The sequence below is a fragment of the Scyliorhinus canicula genome, chromosome 10 (assembly GCF_902713615.1).
Source record: "Scyliorhinus canicula chromosome 10, sScyCan1.1, whole genome shotgun sequence".
NCBI lineage: Eukaryota > Metazoa > Chordata > Chondrichthyes > Carcharhiniformes > Scyliorhinidae > Scyliorhinus > Scyliorhinus canicula.
The window spans coordinates 2,971,627-2,991,746 of NC_052155.1; the positions used below are offsets into that span (position 1 = coordinate 2,971,627).

Consider the following 20,120-nt stretch of genomic DNA (forward strand, 5'->3'; position numbering starts at 1 on the left):
CCTTACTCGCTCGGCTGTTGCTGCCCAGTGGTAGAATTGTAGATTCTGGAGGGCTAACCCTCCCCTGGTTTTTGTTTTTTGTAAGACCTTCTTTGGGATCCTAGCATTTTTACCCCCCCATACGAACGCCATGATGAGTTTGTCCAGCGCTTTGAAAAAGGCCTTGGGGATGTAGATCGGAATGGATCTAAACAGGAAGAGGAACCTGGGCAGTACGTTCATTTTGATCGTCTGAACTCTCCCCGCGAGGGAGAGCGGGAGTGTGTTCCATCTTTGCAGGTCCTTTTTAACTTCCTCCGTCAGGCTGGTGAGGTTCCATTTGTGGATCCCTTTCCAGTCATGGGCTATTTGGATCCCCAGGTAGCGGAATTTATGTCGGGCTTGTTTGAACGGCAGCCCCTTTAGTGCTGCCCCCCCCCCCCCCTTGCGGGTGTACTGGGAAGATCTCACTTTTGCTCATGTTGAGTTTGTAGCCCGAGAAGGCTCCAAACTCTTTCAGGAGCGCGATGATTCCGTCCATGCTGCTTTGTGGGTCCGAGATATAGAGGAGCAGATCATCCGCATAGAGTGAGACTCTGTGCTCTCTACCTCCCCTTCGGATCCCCCTCCAATTTTTTGCTGCCCTGAGCGCGATTGCTAGCGGTTCAATTGCTAGTGCGAACAGCAGCGGGGACAGTGGGCATCCTTGTCTGGTGCCCCTGTGCAGCTGGAAGTATTGGGAGTTGGTATTGTTGGTCTGTACACTCGCCATGGGAGCGTTGTACAGGAGCTTTACCCAAGCGGTGAACCCTGTTCCAAGCCCGAACCGCTCCAGTACCTCTATGAGGTATTTCCACTCGACTCTGTCGAAGGCCTTTTCTGCGTCCAGGGAGACGATCACCTCTTGTGTTCTCTCCCCGGAGGGGGTCATTATCACGTTCAGCAGGCGCCTGATGTTCGCGGTCAGCTGTCTACCTTTGACAAAGCCCGTCTGGTCCTCTGTGACCACCTCAGGTACACAGTCTTCTAGCCTTTTGGCTAGGATTTTGGCCAGTATTTTGGCGTCTGCATTCAGCAGAGATATGGGTCTGTATGACCCACATTCCGTTGGGTCTTTGTCTTTCTTAGGTATCAGCAAGATTGAGGCCTGTGCTAACGTGGGTGGCAACGTGCCCCTAGCTAGCGAGTCTGTGAACATCTCCCGCAGGTGCGGGGCCAGCGCTGCCGCAAATTTTTTGTAGAAGTCCGCCGGGAATCCGTCCGGTCCCGGCGCCTTCCCCGCCTGTATGGAGCTAATGCTCTCCATGATCTCTCCCAGTGCTAGTGGTGCTTCCAGATCCCGTTTTCTGCCCTCTCCCACAACTGGTATGTTCAGTCCGTCAAGAAACCGGTTCATCCCAGCCTTCCCCGTTGGGGGCTCTGAGGTGTACAGCTCTTGGTAGAAGGCCTTGAAGGTTTTGTTAATCCTCTCTGGTTCTGTTTCCAACGTGCCTCTGGTATCTCTGATTTGCGCAATTTCTCTGCTGGCTACCTGCTTTCTCAGCTGGTGGGCCAACAGGCGGCTGGCTTTGTCTCCGTGTTCGTATAGGGCCCCGCGTGCCTGGCGGAGTTGGTGTACTGCTTTCCTGGTGGAGAGCAGGTCAAAGTTCCTTTGTAATTCTTTTCTCTCCGCCAGGAGTTCTACAGTCGGGGCCTCGGAGTATTTATGGTCTACCTCCAGTATGGAGTCGACCAGCTTCTGCCTAGCCACCCTTTCCTCCCTATCTCTTTGCGCTTTGTAGGCTATGATTTCCCCTCTTAGTACGGCCTTAAGCGCTTCCCAGAACGTGGAGGGTGAGACCTCCCCGTTTTGGTTGATCTCAGTGTACTCCGCTATGGCCTGCGCTATCCTTTCGCTGAAGGCCTTGTCAGCTAGTAAGGCACCGTCCAACCTCCATTTGGGGCGCTGGGCCCTTCCCGTCTCTAGCCGCACATCCATGTAGTGTGGAGCGTGGTCTGATATCACAATTGCGGAGTATTCCACCTTGTCTATCTCTGGAAGCACCGTTTTCCCCACCACAAAGAAGTCAATTCTGGTGTACACGTTGTGTACTGGGGAGAAGAAAGAGAATTCTTTCTCCCCCGGGTGGGCGAATCTCCAGGGGTCTACTGCTCCCATCTGCTCCATATAGTGGCTGAGTTCCCTTGCCATGTTTGAGGTTCTCCCCGTTCTGGGGTTTGATCTGTCCGTCGTTGGGTCCTGTACACAGTTGAAGTCCCCCCCCATGATTAGTCGGTGCGTCGCTATGTCCGGGATTTCTGCTATGGTCTTTTGGATGAAGCTCGTGTCGTCCCAGTTGGGCGCGTACACGTTAACTAGAACTACCAGCGCCCCATCCAGGGCCCCGCTGACCATGACATACCGTCCCCCTGGGTCCGTAACCGTCTTTGTCGCCCTAAACATTGTCCTCTTGCCAATCAGGATCGCCACCCCCCTGGCCCTTGCCCCATAACAGGAATGATAGGTTTGTCCCACCCAGCCCTTTCTTACCCGCAGTTGGTCCTGCTCCCTCAAGTGCGTCTCTTGGAGGAAGACTATGTCGGCCCTCATGTTTCTAAGGTGGGTGAGGACTCTAGATCTCTTCACTGGGCCGTTAAGTCCCCTTACGTTCCAGGTGACTATTCTGGTGGGGGGCTTCTGCCCCCTTGCTCCTGTGGGGTTAACCATATTTGTCCGGTGGACGCGCCCCTGCCCTCTGGGGTTTCCCTTTGTTAGGGGGCCGTCCAGGATGTCCACTATCACTGCTCTCCCCATGCGGTCGGGTCCCTGCGCTCCGGGGTTCCCCCTTGTCCCGGGGACACCCGCCATGGCCGTCCACTGTGTGTCCGCCACGCGGGTAGTCCCCTGCACTCCGGGGGGCCCCTTCACCCACAGACCGTACTGGGTGGGTGCTTGCAGCAGTTCCCTGTTTCGAGCCCTTGTCTGTGGCACTTTGTGGCCCTATTCCCTTACTGGCCTCCTTTGTCCCTTCGTCCCTGCATTTCCCCTCCCTGGTCTCTCGCCCCCCGAGTGCCCCCCCCCCCCCCCCCCCGCTCTATCCCTTTCGGGGATACCCCTGTATACCCCTCCATTGCCCCTCTCTCCCCCATTCCTGTCCCCATTTGCTCTCCCACCTTTGATGGGTGATCCCCCCCCTCCCCTGCCTGGCGCCTTCCCCCCTGTTGGGGGTGCGCTGCGGCCCTGCTCTGTTGCGCGCCCCCTTCGCTAGCTTTCCTGCTAGCACGGTGGCTCCCCTCTCGGAGGTTGCTGTCCCGCTTCCCCTCTCCCCTCTCCAGTACTCCCGTTCCCTCGTGCCGGGGCCTGGCCTCCCACCTGGAGCGGGCCCTTGGGCATTGGGTTGTTTTTCGTTCTAGGTGTTCCTGCCAGGGGGGAGGGGGCTGGCTTTGCCTCGCCCCTCCCCACCCCCCCGTTGGCATGACGTATCTCCTTGCCATGGGCCCCTCGTCCCTACTTCCCATTTATTTTTTCCAGCCCGTGCTCCTCGACGAATCTATTCGCCTCGGCAGGGGCTGTAAAGAAATATTCCTTGTGTTGGTATGTGACCCAGAGTTTTGCTGGGTACAGCATACCAAAACGTACTTTGTTCTTATAGAGAGCTGCTTTCGCTCTGTTGAACTCCGCCCGTCTCTTAGCTATGTCCGCTCCAAAATCCTCGTAGATTCGGATGGCGTGCCCGTCCCAATTGCAGGCTCTATTCTCCTTGGCCCAGCGCAGGATTGTCTCCCTATCCCGGTACCGGTGCAGTCTGGCTATAACTGCTCTCGGTTTTTCCCCTTCCTTGGGCTTCGGGCGCAGTGACCGATGAGCTCTGTCCATTTCCGGTGGGGTGGGAAAAGTTTCCCGCCCCACTAAGGAGCCCAGCATCGCAGCCACGAATGTTGTGGGATTTCTACCCTCTATCCCCTCTGGCAGGCCCACTATCTTAATATTTTGCCTTCTCGAGCTGATCTCCTGGTCGTCTACCCTGCCCTTCAGGCTCCCCTGTGTTGCCCTCAGTTTCACCATTCCCCTCTCCAGGGATATGCCCCGGTCGCTCGCGTCAGTCGCTGCCTTCTCCAGCTCTTTAATGGTTGCCCCCTGGGCTTCCAGTATCTTCCCTTGGGCATCCACTTTCTTCTCCAGTCTGGTCAGAACCTGCTGCACCCCTGACATGGCCCTGGTCACTGCTGCCTGTGCGTCTGCTTTTAACTCTGCCTTGATTGCCTGCAGCTGCTCCCTCACCACCTCGGCAAAGGCTTCCTTCCAATTCACGCCCCCCTCTAACCCCAGGGGAGAGGTTGCCCGCCCGTCCAGCTCTTCTGGATGCGGCGAAACATTCTTCCCGCCGCTTCGCGTGTTGACTCGTTCGCCCGAGCTGGCTTGCCCTTTGCCCCGTCTACTTCCGGTGCCCCCTTTCTCTTGGTTCCCTTCTGGCATTTTTTTCTCCCCCTTCCCCTTCATCTTTTCTTCTCTCCTTGTTCTTCTTTTCCCCCTTTTCCGCACCCTATTTTTATTTTATTTATTATTATATATCTATATATATATATATATTTTTTTTTTTTTTTTTTATTTTTTTTTTTAAATTTATTTCCCCTACCCCTTTTCTCTTTACCAGTTTTCTTTTGGGTTGAACAGAAATACAAGTCTCTTTTTTTCTTTTGTCTTCTCTCCCCACTCAACCAGGAGAGAGAGAGAGAGAGTCCCTTTGTCTCTTTGTCCTTGCCACGTGGTGGTCACTGCAGTTGGGGGGGGGGGGGGGGGGGGGGCGAGTGGGCCGGTGGTCGCTGCCGGTTGGGGGGGGGGGGTGTCCCCGCTGCTGGCTTGGGGGGGGGGGGTGTCCCCGCTGCTTTGGGGGGGGGGGGTGTCCCCGCTGCTTGTGGGGGGGGGGGGGGGGGGTGTCCCCGCTGCTTGTGGGGGGGGGGGGGGGGGGGTGTCCCCGCTGCTTGTGGGGGGGGGGTGTCCCCGCTGCTTGTGGGGGGGGGTGTCCCCGCTGCTTGTGGGGGGGGGGGGGTGTCCCCTCTGCTTGTGGGGGGGGGGGTGCCCCGCTGCTGGCTGGGGGGGGGGGGGGGGGGTGCCCCGCCGCTGGCTGGGGGGGGGGGGGGGGTGCCCCGCTGCTGGCTGGGGGGGGGGGGGGGGGGTGCCCCGCTGCAGGCTGGGGGGGGGGGGGGTGTCCCCGCTGCTGGCTGGGGGGGGGGGGGGGGGGGGGGGAGAGAGAAGAGGGGCCGCCGCCGCCGCACCGCTCCTGGCCCGCGTGGGGGGGGGGGGGGGGGGAGAGAAGAGGGGCCGCCGCCGCCGCACCGCTCCTGGCCCGCGTGGGGGGGGGGAGGGAGAGAAGAGGGGCCGCCGCCGCCGCACCGCTCCTGGCCCGCGTGGGGGGGGGGGGGGGGGGGAAGAGAAGAGGGGCCGCCGCCGCTGCACCGCTCCTGGCCCGCGTGGGGGGGGGGGGGGGGGGAGAGAAGGGGGGCCACCGCCGCCGCCCCGCTCCTGGCCGCGTGGAGGGGGGGGGGGGGGGGGAGAGGGGTTGGACCTGCTGCTGTTGGGCCCCCCAGTCGCTGCCTCTCCTCTGCCGTCGCCGCTCCGCTGCCGCTCCTCCGCTCCGGCTCCTGCGCTCCGGCTCCTCCGCTGCCGCGCTCCGGCTCCTCCGGCTCCTCCGCTGCCGTCCTCCGGCTCCTCCGCTGCCGCGCTCCGGCTCCTCCGGCTCCTCCGCTGCCGCGCTCCGGCTCCTCCGCTGCCGCGCTCCGGCTCCTCCGGCTCCTCCGCTGCCGCGCTCCGGCTCCTCTTCCGCCGTCCGCAAAGTTATGGATTCTTGACCAACTTCAGAGATTTAAGCACAATATCTAGTCTAGCTCTACAGTATTGCCGTCGTCTGAACTGCCCGATTTCAGACGAGGCATTGAATCAATGCCCTGTCTTCCATGTCAGGAGGATGTAAAAACATATTTCAACAAGATTAGGGAATTTGGTAAAAGAGGTGGGGGGGGGGGGGGGGTGGCATTGTTAATTAGAGATAGTATAACAGCTGCAGAAAGGCAGTTCGAGGGGATTCTGCCTACTGAGGTAATATGGGTTGAAGTCAGAAATAGGAAAGGAGCAGTCACCTTGTTGGGAGTTTTCTATAGGCCCCCCAATAGCAGCAGAGATGTGGAGGAACAGATTGGGAAACAGATTTTGGAAAGGTGCAGAAGTCACAGGGTAGTAGTCATGGGTGACTTCAACTTCCCAAACATTGAGTGGAAACTCTTTAGATCAAATAGTTTGGATGGGGTAGTGTTTGTGCAGTGTGTCCAGGAAGCTTTTCTAACACAGTATGTAGATTGTCCGACCAGAGGGGAGGCCATATTGGATTTAGTACTTGGTAATGAACCAGGGCAGGTGATAGATTTGTTAGTGGGGGAGCATTTTGGAGGTAGTGACCACAAATCTGTGACTTTCACTTTTGTTATGGAGAGGGATAGGTGCGTGCAACAGGGCAAGGTTTACAATTGGGGGAAGGGTAAATACGATGCTGTCAGACAAGAATTGAAATGCAGAAGTTGTGAACATAGGCTGTCAGGGAAGGACACAAGTGAAATGTGGAGCTTGTTCAAGGAACAGGTACTGCGTGTCTTTGATATGTATGTCCCTGTCAGGCAGGGAAGAGATGGTCGAGTGAGGGAACCATGGTTGACACGAGAGGTTGAATGTCTTGTTAAGAGGAAGGAGACTTATGTAAGGCTGAAGAAACAAGGTTCAGACAGGGCACTGGAGGGATACAAGATAGCCAGGAGGGAACTGAAGAAAGGGATTAGGAGAGCTAAGAGAGGGCATGAAAAATCTTTGGCAGGTAGGATCAAGGAAAACCCCAAGGCCTTTTACACATATGTGAGAAATATGAGAATGACTAGAGCGAGGGTAGGTCCGATCAAGGACAGTAGCGGGAGATTGTGTATTGAGTCTGAAGAGATAGGAGAGGTCTTGAACAAGTATTTTTCTTCAGTATTTACAAATGAGAGGGGCCATACTGTTGGAGAGGATAGTGTGAAACAGACTGATAAGCTCGAGGAGATACTTGTCAGGAAGGAAGATGTGTTGCGCGTTTTGAAAAACTTGAGGATAGACAAGTCCCCCGGGCCTAACGGGATATATCCAAGGATTTTATGGGAAGCAAGAAATGAAATTGCAGAGCCATTGGCAATGATCTTTTTGTCCTCGCTGTCAACAGGGGTGGTACCAGAGGATTGGAGAGTGGCGAATGTCGTGCCCCTGTTCAAAAAAGGGAATAGGGATAACCCTGGGAATTACAGGCCAGTTAGTCTTACTTCGATGGTAGGCAAAGTAATGGAAAGGGTACTGAGGGATAGGATTTCTGAGCATCTGGAAAGACACTGCTTGATTAGGGATAGTCAGCACGGATTTGTGAGGGGTAGGTCTTGCCTTACAAGTCTTATTGACTTCTTTGAGGAGGTGACCAAGCACGTGGATGAAGGTAAAGCAGTGGATGTAGTGTACATGGATTTTAGTAAGGCATTTGATAAGGTTCCCCATTGTAGGCTTGTGCAGAAAGTAAGGAGGCATGGGATAGTGGGAAATTTGGCCAGTTGGATAACAAACTGGCTAACCGATAGAAGACAGAGAGTGGTGGTGGATGGCAAATATTCAGCCTGGAGCCCAGTTATCAGTGGCGTACCACAGGGATCAGTTCTGGGTCCTCTGCTGTTTGTGATTTTCATTAACGACTTGGATGAGGGAGTTGAAGGGTGGGTCAGTAAATTTGCAGATGATACGAAGATTGGTGGAGTTATGGATAGTGAGGAGGGCTGTTGTCGGCTTCAAAGAGACATAGATAGGATGCAGAGCTGGGCTGAGAAGTGGCAGATGGAGTTTAACCCTGACAAGTGTGAGGTTGTCCATTTTGGAAGGACAAATATGAATGCGGAATACAGGGTTAATGGTAGGGTTCTTGGCAATGTGGAGGAGCAGAGAGATCTTGGGGTCTATGTTCATAGATCTTTGAAAGTTGCCACTCAAGTGGATAGAGCTGTGAAGAAGGCCTATGGTGTGCTAGCGTTCATTAGCAGAGGGATTGAATTTAAGAGCCGTGAGGTGATGATGCAGCTGTACAAAACCTTGGTCAGGCCACATTTGGAGTACTGTGTGCAGTTCTGGTCGGCTTATTTTAGGAAGGATGTGGAAGCTCTGGAAAAGGTGCAAAGGAGAGTAGGTCATACGAGGAAAGGTTGAGGGTGCTAGGCCTTTTCTCATTAGAACGGAGAAGGATGAGGGGCGACTTGATAGAGGTTTATAAGATGATCAGGGGAATAGATAGAGTAGACAGTCAGAGACTTTTTCTCCGGGTGGAACACACCATTACAAGGGGACATAAATTTAAGATAAATGGTGGAAGATATAGAGGGGATGTCAGAGGTAGGTTCTTTACCCAGAGAGTAGTGGGGGCATGGAATGCACTGCCTGTGGAAGTAGTTGAGTCGGAAACGTTAGGGACCTTCAAGCGGCTATTGGATAGGTACATGGATTAGGGTAGAATAATGGAGTGTAGATTAATTTCTTCTTAAGGGCAGCACGGTAGCATTGTGGATAGCACAATTGCTTCACAGCTCCAGGGTCCCAAGTTCGATTTTGACTTGGGTCACTGTCTGTGTGAAGTCTGCACATCCTCCCCGTGTGTGCATGGGTTTCCTCCGGGTACTCCGGTTTCCTCCCACAGTCCAAAGATGTGCAGGTTGGGTGGATTGGCCATGAAAAATTGTCCTTAGTGTCCAAAATGCTATGATTAACCTAGGACAAAAGTTCGGCACAACATCGTGGGCCGAAGGGCCTGTTCTGTGTTGTATTTCTCTATCTCACTCCATGGTATGACTTTTCTTGCAGCAAAGATAAGGGAGATGTTCCCCATCTAGCAACCAAAATCAACTGCTTCTAGCAGAGATCTGAGAGCTGTCTTTTCTCTGCTACCTATCTCCAACAGCATCAAATGAGCTGAACTTAAATTTGAAAGCTTCTCCAACTTACAAGGCCCCAGTTGCTATGCAAAACTCACATGCTTGTGCCTTTTAATGATTATTCACATCATAGTCCTCTCTAAGCACAAAGGAAACACAGTTGGAACTGAACCAACCCCCACACATAAAAGCACCTTTTGTCCAGCAGAAATTGAACTATAGGTTTTACCTTTCCAGGCACAGAAACGTTAAATTAAACCCACTTAAAACTATACATCATTTCTAATGTTTAACAATACAAATATAAATCCCTTAAAACTATGTTTGTTTTCCTAACATTATGGTCTGGGATACAGTGAAGAATGTATTGACTTTTTCCTGACAGATTGGGCCATCCCCGAGACCTTGTATAACTCAGACCAGGCCAGGCGGGGATAGCAAGTTCCCTGCCATCAGTGACCCTGGTGGCAACCCACAAATTACCCGATTGATTTAATTCAGTTTCACAGCTTGTCTGAATCTGGGGCCAGGACAAAAACCGTGAGGGCTACTGCCCTAGCCCACCTGATTCAGTTTCTGTCTGCAGGTAATGGTCATTCGAAAGAATGATTGACGTGTCTCAAGTCCATTTGCTTTGGATCCGTGTGCTTTTTCTGTTGAAAACAAAACCAAAATTTGACTGTACCACCTGGCTAATGGGAGGGGGCTCGAGGCAGGATGGGAGAAGTCAGATTGCTGCCCCAGTGCCAGTAAGACCCGTTTTCCTGGAGCTCAGCGACTAACTCTCCTCCCAGAGACAAGGCGGCTGTGGGTTAAATCCTCCTCCAGAAACTGCAGCCCAGTATCCAGGCTGACATGCCCAGCTGGAGGAGATGTCTTTCTGGGAAATGTTCAGCCAAGGCCCATCTCTCTCCCAGGTGGGTGTAGGCCATCCCACCCAGCACTATGTGGGGAGTAAACCGAGGAGAGAGTGCAAAATTGGGAGGGAGCAGGGGAAAGCACTATCTTATAATAATAATCTTTATTATTGTCACAAGTAGGCTTACATTAACACTGCAATGAAGCTACCGCAAAAAGCCCCTAGTCGCCACATTCCGGCACCTGTTCAGGTACACAGAGGGAGAATTCAGAATGTCCAATTCACCTAACAGCACGTCTTTTGGGACTTGTGGGAGGAAACCGGAGCACCCGGAGGAAACCCAGGCAGACACGGGGAGAACATGCAGACTTCGCACAGTGACCCAAGCTGGGAATCGAACCAGGGACCCTGCCGCTGTGAAGCAACAGTGCAAACCACTGTGCTACCGTGCCGACAATAAAATACATAACATTTCATCCACAGCATGAAAACAAATGGAGGAGGCCATTTGTCCCCTCCCCATGCTCTGACGTTCATTAAGATCATCAGATTGTGGCCTTAATTCCACTCTCCTACCTGCCCACGTTACCCTGGCTTATAGATTACCCTAAGGACATCCCAAACAGCTTCACAGCCTTCGAAGTATTTTTTTGAAGTGTGGTCGACTGTTGTAATGGAGGAATTGCAGCAGCCAATTTGTGCACAGGAAGATCCCACAATCAGAATTATCTTTTTGGTAGATATTGATAACAGGAGAGAAATGCCTTCCTCTTTTTCAAATATTAAATGGAATCTTTCACATTGACCTGAAGGGGTTTACATCCTCAGTTTAAGGTTCGGAGTTTATGAATTACTGACGTTTCCGGGGTATTTAGCTCATATTGTTTATTTCCATGCAGACATTTTCAACTTCAATAATGTTGTGAGAAGTACGTACAAAAACTGCCAACAGAATCAAATTCAATGGGTAGCGTCTCCTGCATGAAGATAAAACAAATAGATTGAAAGAAATGGAAGAAAAGGGTTAGCTAAAAAAACACTAAGCTTCTGGAACAAAGATATGGATATTAATTCCAGAGTTATAACATTCTTCTTGGTGTGTGGGATTTAAATTTCTTTAGAATGTCTATATTTCAATATTGCTGAAAAAATACATTTTCTATATTTAAGGTTGTGTTTTTGATGTTGTGAAACAGTTATTTCTTTGAGGGTTTGTTGGGTGCCTAAGATAGATGTGGCTGAGCCCAATATCTCAGGGTCTCCAAACCCAGTTACTGACAAACCCATTCAGGAAGGACATAAGTCAACATATGGCTGCAGAACGGACTAGTTGGCAAGCAGCTGTGGAGAAGGGTGAATGTTTTAGCTCCATGATCTTTTGTCAGGGAAGATTCAACATGATGCATAACCCTCCCCACCCCAACTTCCCCTTTCCACAGATAGTATAATAATCTTTATTAGTGTCACAAGTAGGCTTACATTAACACTGCAATGAAGTGACTGTGAAAAGCCCCTAGTCGGCACACTAAGGCGCCTGTTCGGGTACACAGAGGGAGAATTCAGAATGTCCAATTCACCTAACAAGCAAGTCTTTTGGGACTTGTAGGAGGAAACCGGAGCACCCGGAGGAAACCCACGCAGACACTGGGAGAACATGCAGACTGCTTACAGATAGTGACCCAAGCCGGGATTCGAACCCGGGTCCTTGGCGCTGTGAAACAACAGTGCTAACCACTGTACTACCATGCCGCCATTACTACCTTACCTGGTGAGTGTTTCCAGAATTCACAGGTTTGCCCACTATGGAAGCACTCTCTCTCCACTGGGGCTCCCACCCCCCTCCCCCCCCACAAACTGTGCAACAACAGTGTTCTGTTGGAATCGAACCAGCAATGGGAAGCTTCATCCTTTTGCCCAGCCACAACCCAGCTACTCACGGGACCCGAGATGTATAGAGTGTAGCGGCGGATGTGTAAGTGAGGACATGGTGGGGACTGGGAAACAGTGGGATTAAGGTGGGATGAGGAAATGGTAAAATGAGGATGAATTATTTGACAAGTGGCAGGAGGGAAGGACAATAGAAAACTTTTGATAATATCCAAGGGGAGGCAAGGTGTCAGCTGTCAATAGGCTGCAGTTAGAAACTGACCTGACTCCAGAGCAGCATACAAGAATGAGGTAGGTGACGATGAAAACCACACTGGAGAAAAATCAAAGCAGAAACAATTCAGCCTCTGGATAAGAGTCACAAAACTCTGAATGTTTGAAATAATTTAAAAGAACATTGCAGAAAACTGTCTCATCACTCACTGAAACCTCCCCCTTATGAAACGTTCCCGGCAATGGCTCTTGCTGGGCGCTCGAGTCTCCGTCTGGGAGTCTGATTTTCCTTGTGTGCGAGTGTGAATAGTGATTGGCAGCAGGCTCGTTCATGGGGGAGGCAAGTTACAACATCCTAGCCAACAACATCCAACCCCCCCTGAATAAATATAAAGGGCATCTCGGCACTTTGCTCTCCATATCTGGAGAACGGAGAGAGGAGAGTGAGAAGTGGGAAGGTGGGGTCAATTGTAGCCTCCACCACAATCCTGCTTGAAAAGTGAGATCGCTGCACACACAGTGAAGACCTATTAGGTCAAATGTTTCTGTGCTGCCCACTCCATGTTCAGCAACAATCAAATGGAACATAGGAACACAGGAACATAGGAATTCGGAGCAGAAGTCGGCAATTCAGCCCTTCGAGCCTGCTCTGCCATTCAATCAGATCACAGCGGATCTCTTCCTGGTCTAAAATCCACCTTCCACCTGTTTCCCATATCCCTTTAACCTAATTTTTAAAATCACAAATATATCTATCTCCTTCTTGAAACGATTTAATTATTCAGATTCCACCTCACTATGGGGCAGCGAGTTCCACAAATTCACTCCCCTCTGCGAGAAGTAGTTCCTCCTCATCTCAGATTTAAATCTTCCACCTCTCAACCTATATCTGTGACCTTTCGTTCTAAATTGGCCCACAAGGTGGAACATTTGGTCTACGTTTACTTTATCAATCCATTTTAGTATTTTATATACCTTTTTTATACCCCTCTCAGTCTTCAATAATCCAACAAGTACAAACCCAAACTGTTTAATCTCCCCTCAGACGTCAACCCTTTCATCTCCGGAATCAATCTGGTGAACCTCCTCTGAACTGCCTCCAATGCCACCACATCCTTCCTCAAATAAGGAGACCAAAACTGGACACAATACTCCAGATGTGGCCTCACCAACACCCTATACAATTGCAACAACACTTCTCTACCTTTATTAATAATAATCTTTATTAGTGTCACAAGTAGGCTTACATTAATACTGCAATGATGGTACTGTGAAAATCCCCTAGTTGCTGCACTCTGGCACCTATTTGGGTACACTGCGGGAGAATTCAGAATGTCCAAATTACCTAACAAGCTTTTGGGACTTGTGGGAGGAAACGGGAGTGCCACGAGAAAACCCACGCACACATGGGGAGAACGTGCAGACTCCGCACGGACAGTGACCCAAGCCGGGAATCGAATCCGGGTCCCTGGCTTGGTGAAGCAACAGTGTTAACCACTGTGCTGCCGTGCACACTCCAGTCCTTTTGCAATAATGCTAAAATTCCATTTGCTTTTGAATTACATGCTGTACCTGTATACCGACTTTCCTCGATTCATGAACAAAGACACCCAGATCCCTCTGCCCAGATGCATTTTGAGTCTGTTTACCATTTAGATAATAATTTCAATTTTTCTATTTCTTCAGCCTCACACTTATCCATATTAAACTCCATCTGTCACTGCACATTTTGGCCCAAACTCCTAGCCTATCTATATCCATTTGTAAAATCTTTATCTTTTCTTCACTGCCTGCGTTCCCACCTATTTTAGTATCATCTGCAAATTTTGCTATATTACACTCTGTCTACAGCAGACGCCATCTCCCTGGCCCTACACTCATCCCAAGAAAATCTTGACAACAAGGACTCCTATGTCAGACTCCTTTTATTGACTACAGCTCCGCCTTCAACACCATAATCCCAGCCAAGTTTATATCAAAACCGAGGATTTGGCTCCTCCCTCTGCAACTGGATCCTCGACTTCCTGACCAATAGACCACAATCAGTGAGGATAAATAACAACACCTCCACCACGATAGTCCTCAATACCGGGGCCCCGCAAGGCTGCGGACTTAACCCCATACTATACTCCCTGTACACACACACACACACACGAGTATGTGACAAAATCTGGCTCCATCTACTAGTTTGCTGATGACAAGACCATAGTGGGTCGGATCGCAAACCACGATGAGTCAGTCAGAGTACCGGTGGGAGATAGAAAACCTAATGGAGTGGTGCAGCGACAACAATCTCTCCCTCAATGCCAGCAAAACTAAAGAGCTGGTCATTGACTTCAAGGAGCAAAGCATCATATACACACACACTGCTGTCAGCATCAACAGGGCTGAGGTGGAGATGGTTGACAGCTTCAAATTCCTAGGTGTGCACATCACCAACAATCTGTCCTGGTCCACCCATATCGACGCTACCACCAAGTGCCAATACTTTCTCAGGAAACTAAGGAAATTCAGCATGTCCACATTGACTCTTACCAACTTTTACAGATGTACCATAGAAAGCATCCTATCTGGCTGCATCACAGCCAGGTACGGAAACTGCTCAGCCCAAGACGCAAGGAACTACAGAGTCTTAAACACCGCTCAGTCCATCAGACAAACCCACCTCCCATCCACTGACCCTGTCTACACCTCCCGCTGCCTTGGGAAAGCGGGCAGCATAATCAAAGACCCCTCCCACCCGGGTTACTCACTCTTCCAACTTCTTTCATTGGGCAGGAGATACAAGTCTGAGAACACGCACTAACAGGTTCAAAAACAGCTTCTTCCCCAGACTCCTAAATGACCCTCTGATGGACTGAACTGATCTTTTCACACATTTTCTATACTGAGTAGTACTACACTTTGCATGCTTCACCCGATACCTGTGTCTATGTATTTACATTGTGTATTTATGTATGTCCAATGTTTTTTCATTTTTGGAACGATCTGTCTGGACTGGACGCAGAACATTGTACCTCGATACCCATGACAATAAATCCACTTCAATCCAAGTCCCTGCTTGCAGATCATTTATATAGATTGTAAATATTTAAGGCCCGAGGATTGACTCTTATGGCACCCCACTAGTTACAGTTCGCCAACCAGAGAAGGACCCATTTATCCCGACCCTCTGCTTTCTCTCAGTTATTGGCTGACTGAGAGAATTGGCTCCTCAATCCAATCCCCTGTGATCTCACCTTCTGGATCTATCTTTATGCGGCACCTTGCCAAAAGCCTTCTGGAAGTCTAGATACCACATCCACAGGTTCCCCATTATCCACGTCCTCAAAGAACTCAAACAAGTTTGTCAAGCATGACTTACCCAACATAAAACCATGCTGACAATGGTGGATTGAGCTTTGTCTTTCTAAATGTTCAGTCTTCTCTTCAATGATTGATTCCAGCAACTTCCCCACCAGAGGTCAAGCTACTGGTCTATAGATTCCATCCAGGGAATTTTGAAATATCATAATCAATGCATCCACGGTCTCTGCTGCTGCCTCCTTTAATACCCTGGAGTGCAGGCCATCAGGTCCCGGAGACTTATCTGTCTTTAATCCCATCAGTTTATTCAATACATTCTCCTTAATGATGGTTTGCAGTTTGGGGAAAAATTTTATGATCCTCTTCCATGCAGACAGAGGCAAAATATTGTTTCAGTGCCTCCACTATCTCTGTGCACCTCATTATTAACTCACCAATATCGTCCTCCAAAGGGCCAGCAATTACTTTAACTATTCTCTTCCTCTGTATTTACTTATAGAAGCTTTTGGTATCAGTGTTTGTGTTTTCTGCTAGTTTTCTTTTATAGTTCATCTGAGCTTTTTTGATTTTCTTTTAGTAGTTTTTTGTTGAATCTTAAATTTCTCTGGACCCTCCAGCTTACCACTAACTTTTACAGAATGATATGCCCTTGTTTTTGCCTTTACGTCTTCCTTGACCTCCGTGTTTAGCCAAGGAACGTTTTTCTCCCTTTTACAATTCCTCTTGCTCTCAGGAATATGCTTTAATTGAGAGGTATTTAATATCTCCCTGAACATCCGCCATTGTTCCTCAACTGTCCTACCCTCAATTATCTGTCCCCAGTCTGCTTGGGCCAACTCTTTCCTCAGGCCTGTATAATCACCTCTGACCAATGCTAAAACTCTAGTATGGCACTCTGTCCTCTCTCGCTCAATCTGAATTTGAAATTCTAGTGTGCTGTGATCACTCCTTCCAAGAAGATCCTTCACGCAAAGACTATTTATCAAACCTTCTTCATTACATAATACTAAATCTAAAATAGCCTGCTCCCTGGGTGAGTATAAAGAACAAATAAAGAACAAATAATCTTTATTGTCACAAGTAGGCTTACATTAACACTGCAATGAAGTTACTGTGAAAAGCTCCAAGTCGCCGCATTCCAGTGCCCGTTCGGGTACACGGAGGGAGAATTCAGAATTCTCAGGTGGTACGGGAATTGAACTGCGCTGCTGGCCTGGTTCTGCATCGCAAACCAGCTGTCTAGCCCACTGAGCTAAACCAGCCCCTTATATTGGAGCAATATACACAAATTTTCATTTTAAAAAACACTGCATTTTCAATGGGCGGAATTCTCCGCTCCCGGGAAAAATCGGGAGGGCCGTCGTGAACTCGGCCGAGTTTCACGACGACCTCGGAGGCTGCTCCTCGCCCCCTATTCTCCCCTCCCGGCGGGGCTAGGAGCGGCGCTCCGTAACTCTCGGCCGCCGGGCGGCGCGCCGAGAGTGACGCGACGGTGGCGCCTATGTGACGTCAGCCGCGCATGCGCAGGTTGGCCGGCTCCAACCCGCGCATGCGCGGCTGACGTCATGATGGCTGACAGCTCGAGCATGCGCGGTGGCCGTCTTTCCCCTCAGCCGCCTCGCAAGACGCGGCTGCTTCACCTTGCGGGGCGGCGGAGGGAAAATAGTGCGTCCGATTGAGACGCCGGCCTGACGATCGGTGGGCACCGATCGCGGGCCTGTCCCCTCCCGAGCACAGTCGTGGCGATCATTCCCCACCAGGCCCCCTACAAGCCCCAAACGGGCATCTCACGGAGTTTTCATGACGGCAGCGACCAGGTGTGGTTGCCGCCATCGTGAAACGGTTGCGAATGGCAGGCCGCTCGGCCCATCCGGGTTGGAGAATCGGCGGTCGCCGTGAAAAACGGCGAGTGCCGATTCTTCCGAGTGGGGGGTGGGAGAATTGCGGGGGGCGCCAGGGGGTCGTGAAATTAGCCGGGGGGCCCTCCCGCGATTCTCCCACGCAGCGTGGGGAGCGGAGAATCGTGCCCAATATTCCTTTAAACACGGTTCCTTCAATTATTTCTTCACAGTGTCAAGTGATGACAGCGAGGATTTTTCACTTACAATGAGGCATAGTACAAGATGCGATTGTGCCGCACATACATTTTGACTGGGTCACTGTGGAGAGAAGCAGATGCACAAAGAGAGTTGATTAATTTGTGAGGAAAAGTTGCAAACACAAACTAAACATCCCAACAGGACACAATCCAAAGGTGTGGTATAAATATATAAAGTGGGATAAATATATAAAGGGGGAAAAATATATAAAGAGCAAGGAAAGAATAGGAGGTGTTAGAAAACGAAAAGTAGTCTATGTGTGATGGAAAAAAATGACGGCACGCTTAAGGACAAATTAATCTACACCCCATCATTCTACCGATAGGTTAAGTGAATGGGCTAGGGTCTGGCAGATGGAATACAATGTTGACAAATGTGAGGTTATCCATTTTGGTAGGAATAACAGCAAAAGGGATTATTATTTAAATGATTAAATATTAAAATATGCTGCTGAGCAGAGAGACCTGGGTGTGTTAGTGCATGAGTCGCAAAAAGTTGGTTTATAGCTGCAACAGGTGATTAAGAAGGCAAATGGAATTTTGTCCTTCATTGCTAGAGGGATGGAGTTTAAGATTAGGGAGGTTATGCTGCAATTGTATAAGGTGTTAGTGAGGCCACACCTGGAGTATTGTGTTCAGTTTTGGTCTCCTTACCTGAGAAAGGATGTACTGGCACTGGAGGGTGTGCAGAGGAGATTCACTAGGTTAATCCCAGAGCTGAAGGGGTTGGATTCAGAGGAGAGGTTGAGTAGACTGGGACTGTACTCGTTGGAATTTAGAAGGATGAGGGGGATCTTATAGAAACATATAAAATTATGAAGGGAATAGATAGGATAGATGTGGGCAGGTTGTTTCCACTGGCAGGTGAAAGCAGAACTAGGGGACATAGCCTCAAAATAAGGGGAAGTAGATTTAGGACTGAGTTTAGGAGGAACTTCTTCACCCAAAGGGTTGTAAATCTCTGGAATTCCTTGCCCAGTGAAGCAGTTGAGGCTCCTTCATTGAATGTTTTCAAGATAAAGAGAAATAGTTTTTTGAAGAATAAAGGAATAAAGGGTTATGGTGTTCGGGCCGGAAAGTGGAGCTGAGTCCACAAAAGATCAGCCATGATCTCATTGAATGGCGGAGCAGGCTCGAGGGGCCAGATGAACTACTCCTGCTCCTAGTTCTTATGTAAGGCCAAGGACAGCAGATACTTGGGAACACAACCACCTGGAGGTTCTCCTCAAAGCCACTCACCGCCCTGACTTGGCAATATATCGCTGCTCCTTCACTGCCACTGGGTCAAAATCCTGGAACTCCCGACCTAACAGCACAGTGGGTGTATCTACACTTCATGGACTGCAGCAGTTCAAGAAGCCAGCTCACCATCTTCTCAACAGCAACTAAGGATGGGCAGCAACACCCGCATTGAATAAATAGTTTTTCTTTAAGTTGGAGTTTGCAAAATGATTTTTGGCAGATGGTTGAACAAGTTGAGCTTCTCAGATGAGTACCTATGGTCAACAGGAAGTCACTGGATTAATTCTCACCCTTGTCCACCCCTCCCTCTGCAGAGTCCTGGTTCCAATAATAGCCACAGCTCCTTCCAGTACCCCAGTGGAGTTGGGCCGACATAACACAATCATAGAAACATAGAAAATAGGAGGAGCAGGCCATTCTGCCCTTCGTGTCTGCTCTGTTATTCAGTATGATCATGGTTGAGTATGGTCTCAGCACCATACTCACGGGCTCTTCCCAGACAGCGTGAACACCGAGTCTGTGGGCGTGATCTTCCAGTCCTGCCCTCTCCAGGACAGGAAGCTCCCTCTGAGGTTAATGACCGTTCAATGGTTGGTGAAATTGTTTGCCCCGCTCGTGATGATTCCCAAGACGGCGTGACTGGAAGATATACCCGTAGAAATCAATTTCCTTCTTAAATATATTCAGTGAACATAGAACATACAGTGCAGAAGGAGGCCATTCGGCTCATCTAGTCTGCACCCACCCACTTAAGCCCTCACTTCCACCCTATTCCTGTAACCCAATAACCCCTCCTAACCTTTTTTGGACACTAAGGGCAATTTAGCATGGCCAATCCACCTGGAGGTCTTTGGACAGTGATTTGAACTCTGCAGCTTTTTGTGGGAGAGAATTCCACAGGTTCACCACCCTCTGAGTGAAGACATTTCTCCTCATCTCAGTCCTAAAGGTCCTACCCCGTATCCTGAGACTGTGATCGCTTGTGCCAGGAACCCCACCCCACCCCCAGAGGAAACATTGTCCCTGCATCCAGCCACAGAATCACAGAAATACACAGTGCCGAGTCTGCACTGACACATGAAAAACATCTGACCTGCCCACCTAATCCCCATTTACCAGCACTTGGCCCATAGCCCTGAATGTTAAGACGTGCCAAGTGGCTCATCCAGGTACGTTTTGAAGGATGTGAGGCAACCCGCCTCTACCACCCTCCCAGGCAGTGCGTTCCAGACCATCACCACTCTCGAAGTAAAAAGGTTTTTCCTCAAATCCCCCCTAAACTTCCCGCCCCTCGCCTTGAACTTGTGTCTCTTCGTAACTGACCCTTCAACTCAGGGGAACAGCTGCTCCCTATCCATGTCCCTTATTTTTTTTATTCATTCATGTATGTGGGCGTTGCTGGCTGGGTCAGCATTTATTGCCCATCCCCGAGGACATTTAAGAATCAACCACATTGCTGTGGGTCTGGAGTCACATGTAGGCCAGACCGGATAAGGACGGCAGATTATTGGGAAAACCGAATAGGTTTTCCCAATAATCAACAATAGTTTCATGGTCATCATTAGACTGTTAATTCCA

At 50.1% G+C, this 20,120-nt stretch overlaps 1 protein-coding gene across 5 annotated transcripts in view; it reads right to left on the reverse strand.

The window, feature by feature from the left end:
- Positions 1–20,120, reverse strand: part of faim2a (Fas apoptotic inhibitory molecule 2a) — a 394,729-nt gene that overhangs the window by 49,408 nt on the left and 325,201 nt on the right. For all 5 annotated transcript variants that reach the window (XM_038808517.1, XM_038808516.1, XM_038808515.1 and 2 more), the window contains exons 5-7: positions 17,308–17,361; positions 11,946–11,996; positions 10,734–10,773 (exon numbers count right to left, since the gene is read on the reverse strand). In XM_038808517.1, the coding sequence (XP_038664445.1) occupies positions 10,734–10,773; positions 11,946–11,996; positions 17,308–17,361 (145 nt within the window). The remainder of the gene's footprint in view (positions 1–10,733; positions 10,774–11,945; positions 11,997–17,307; positions 17,362–20,120) is intronic.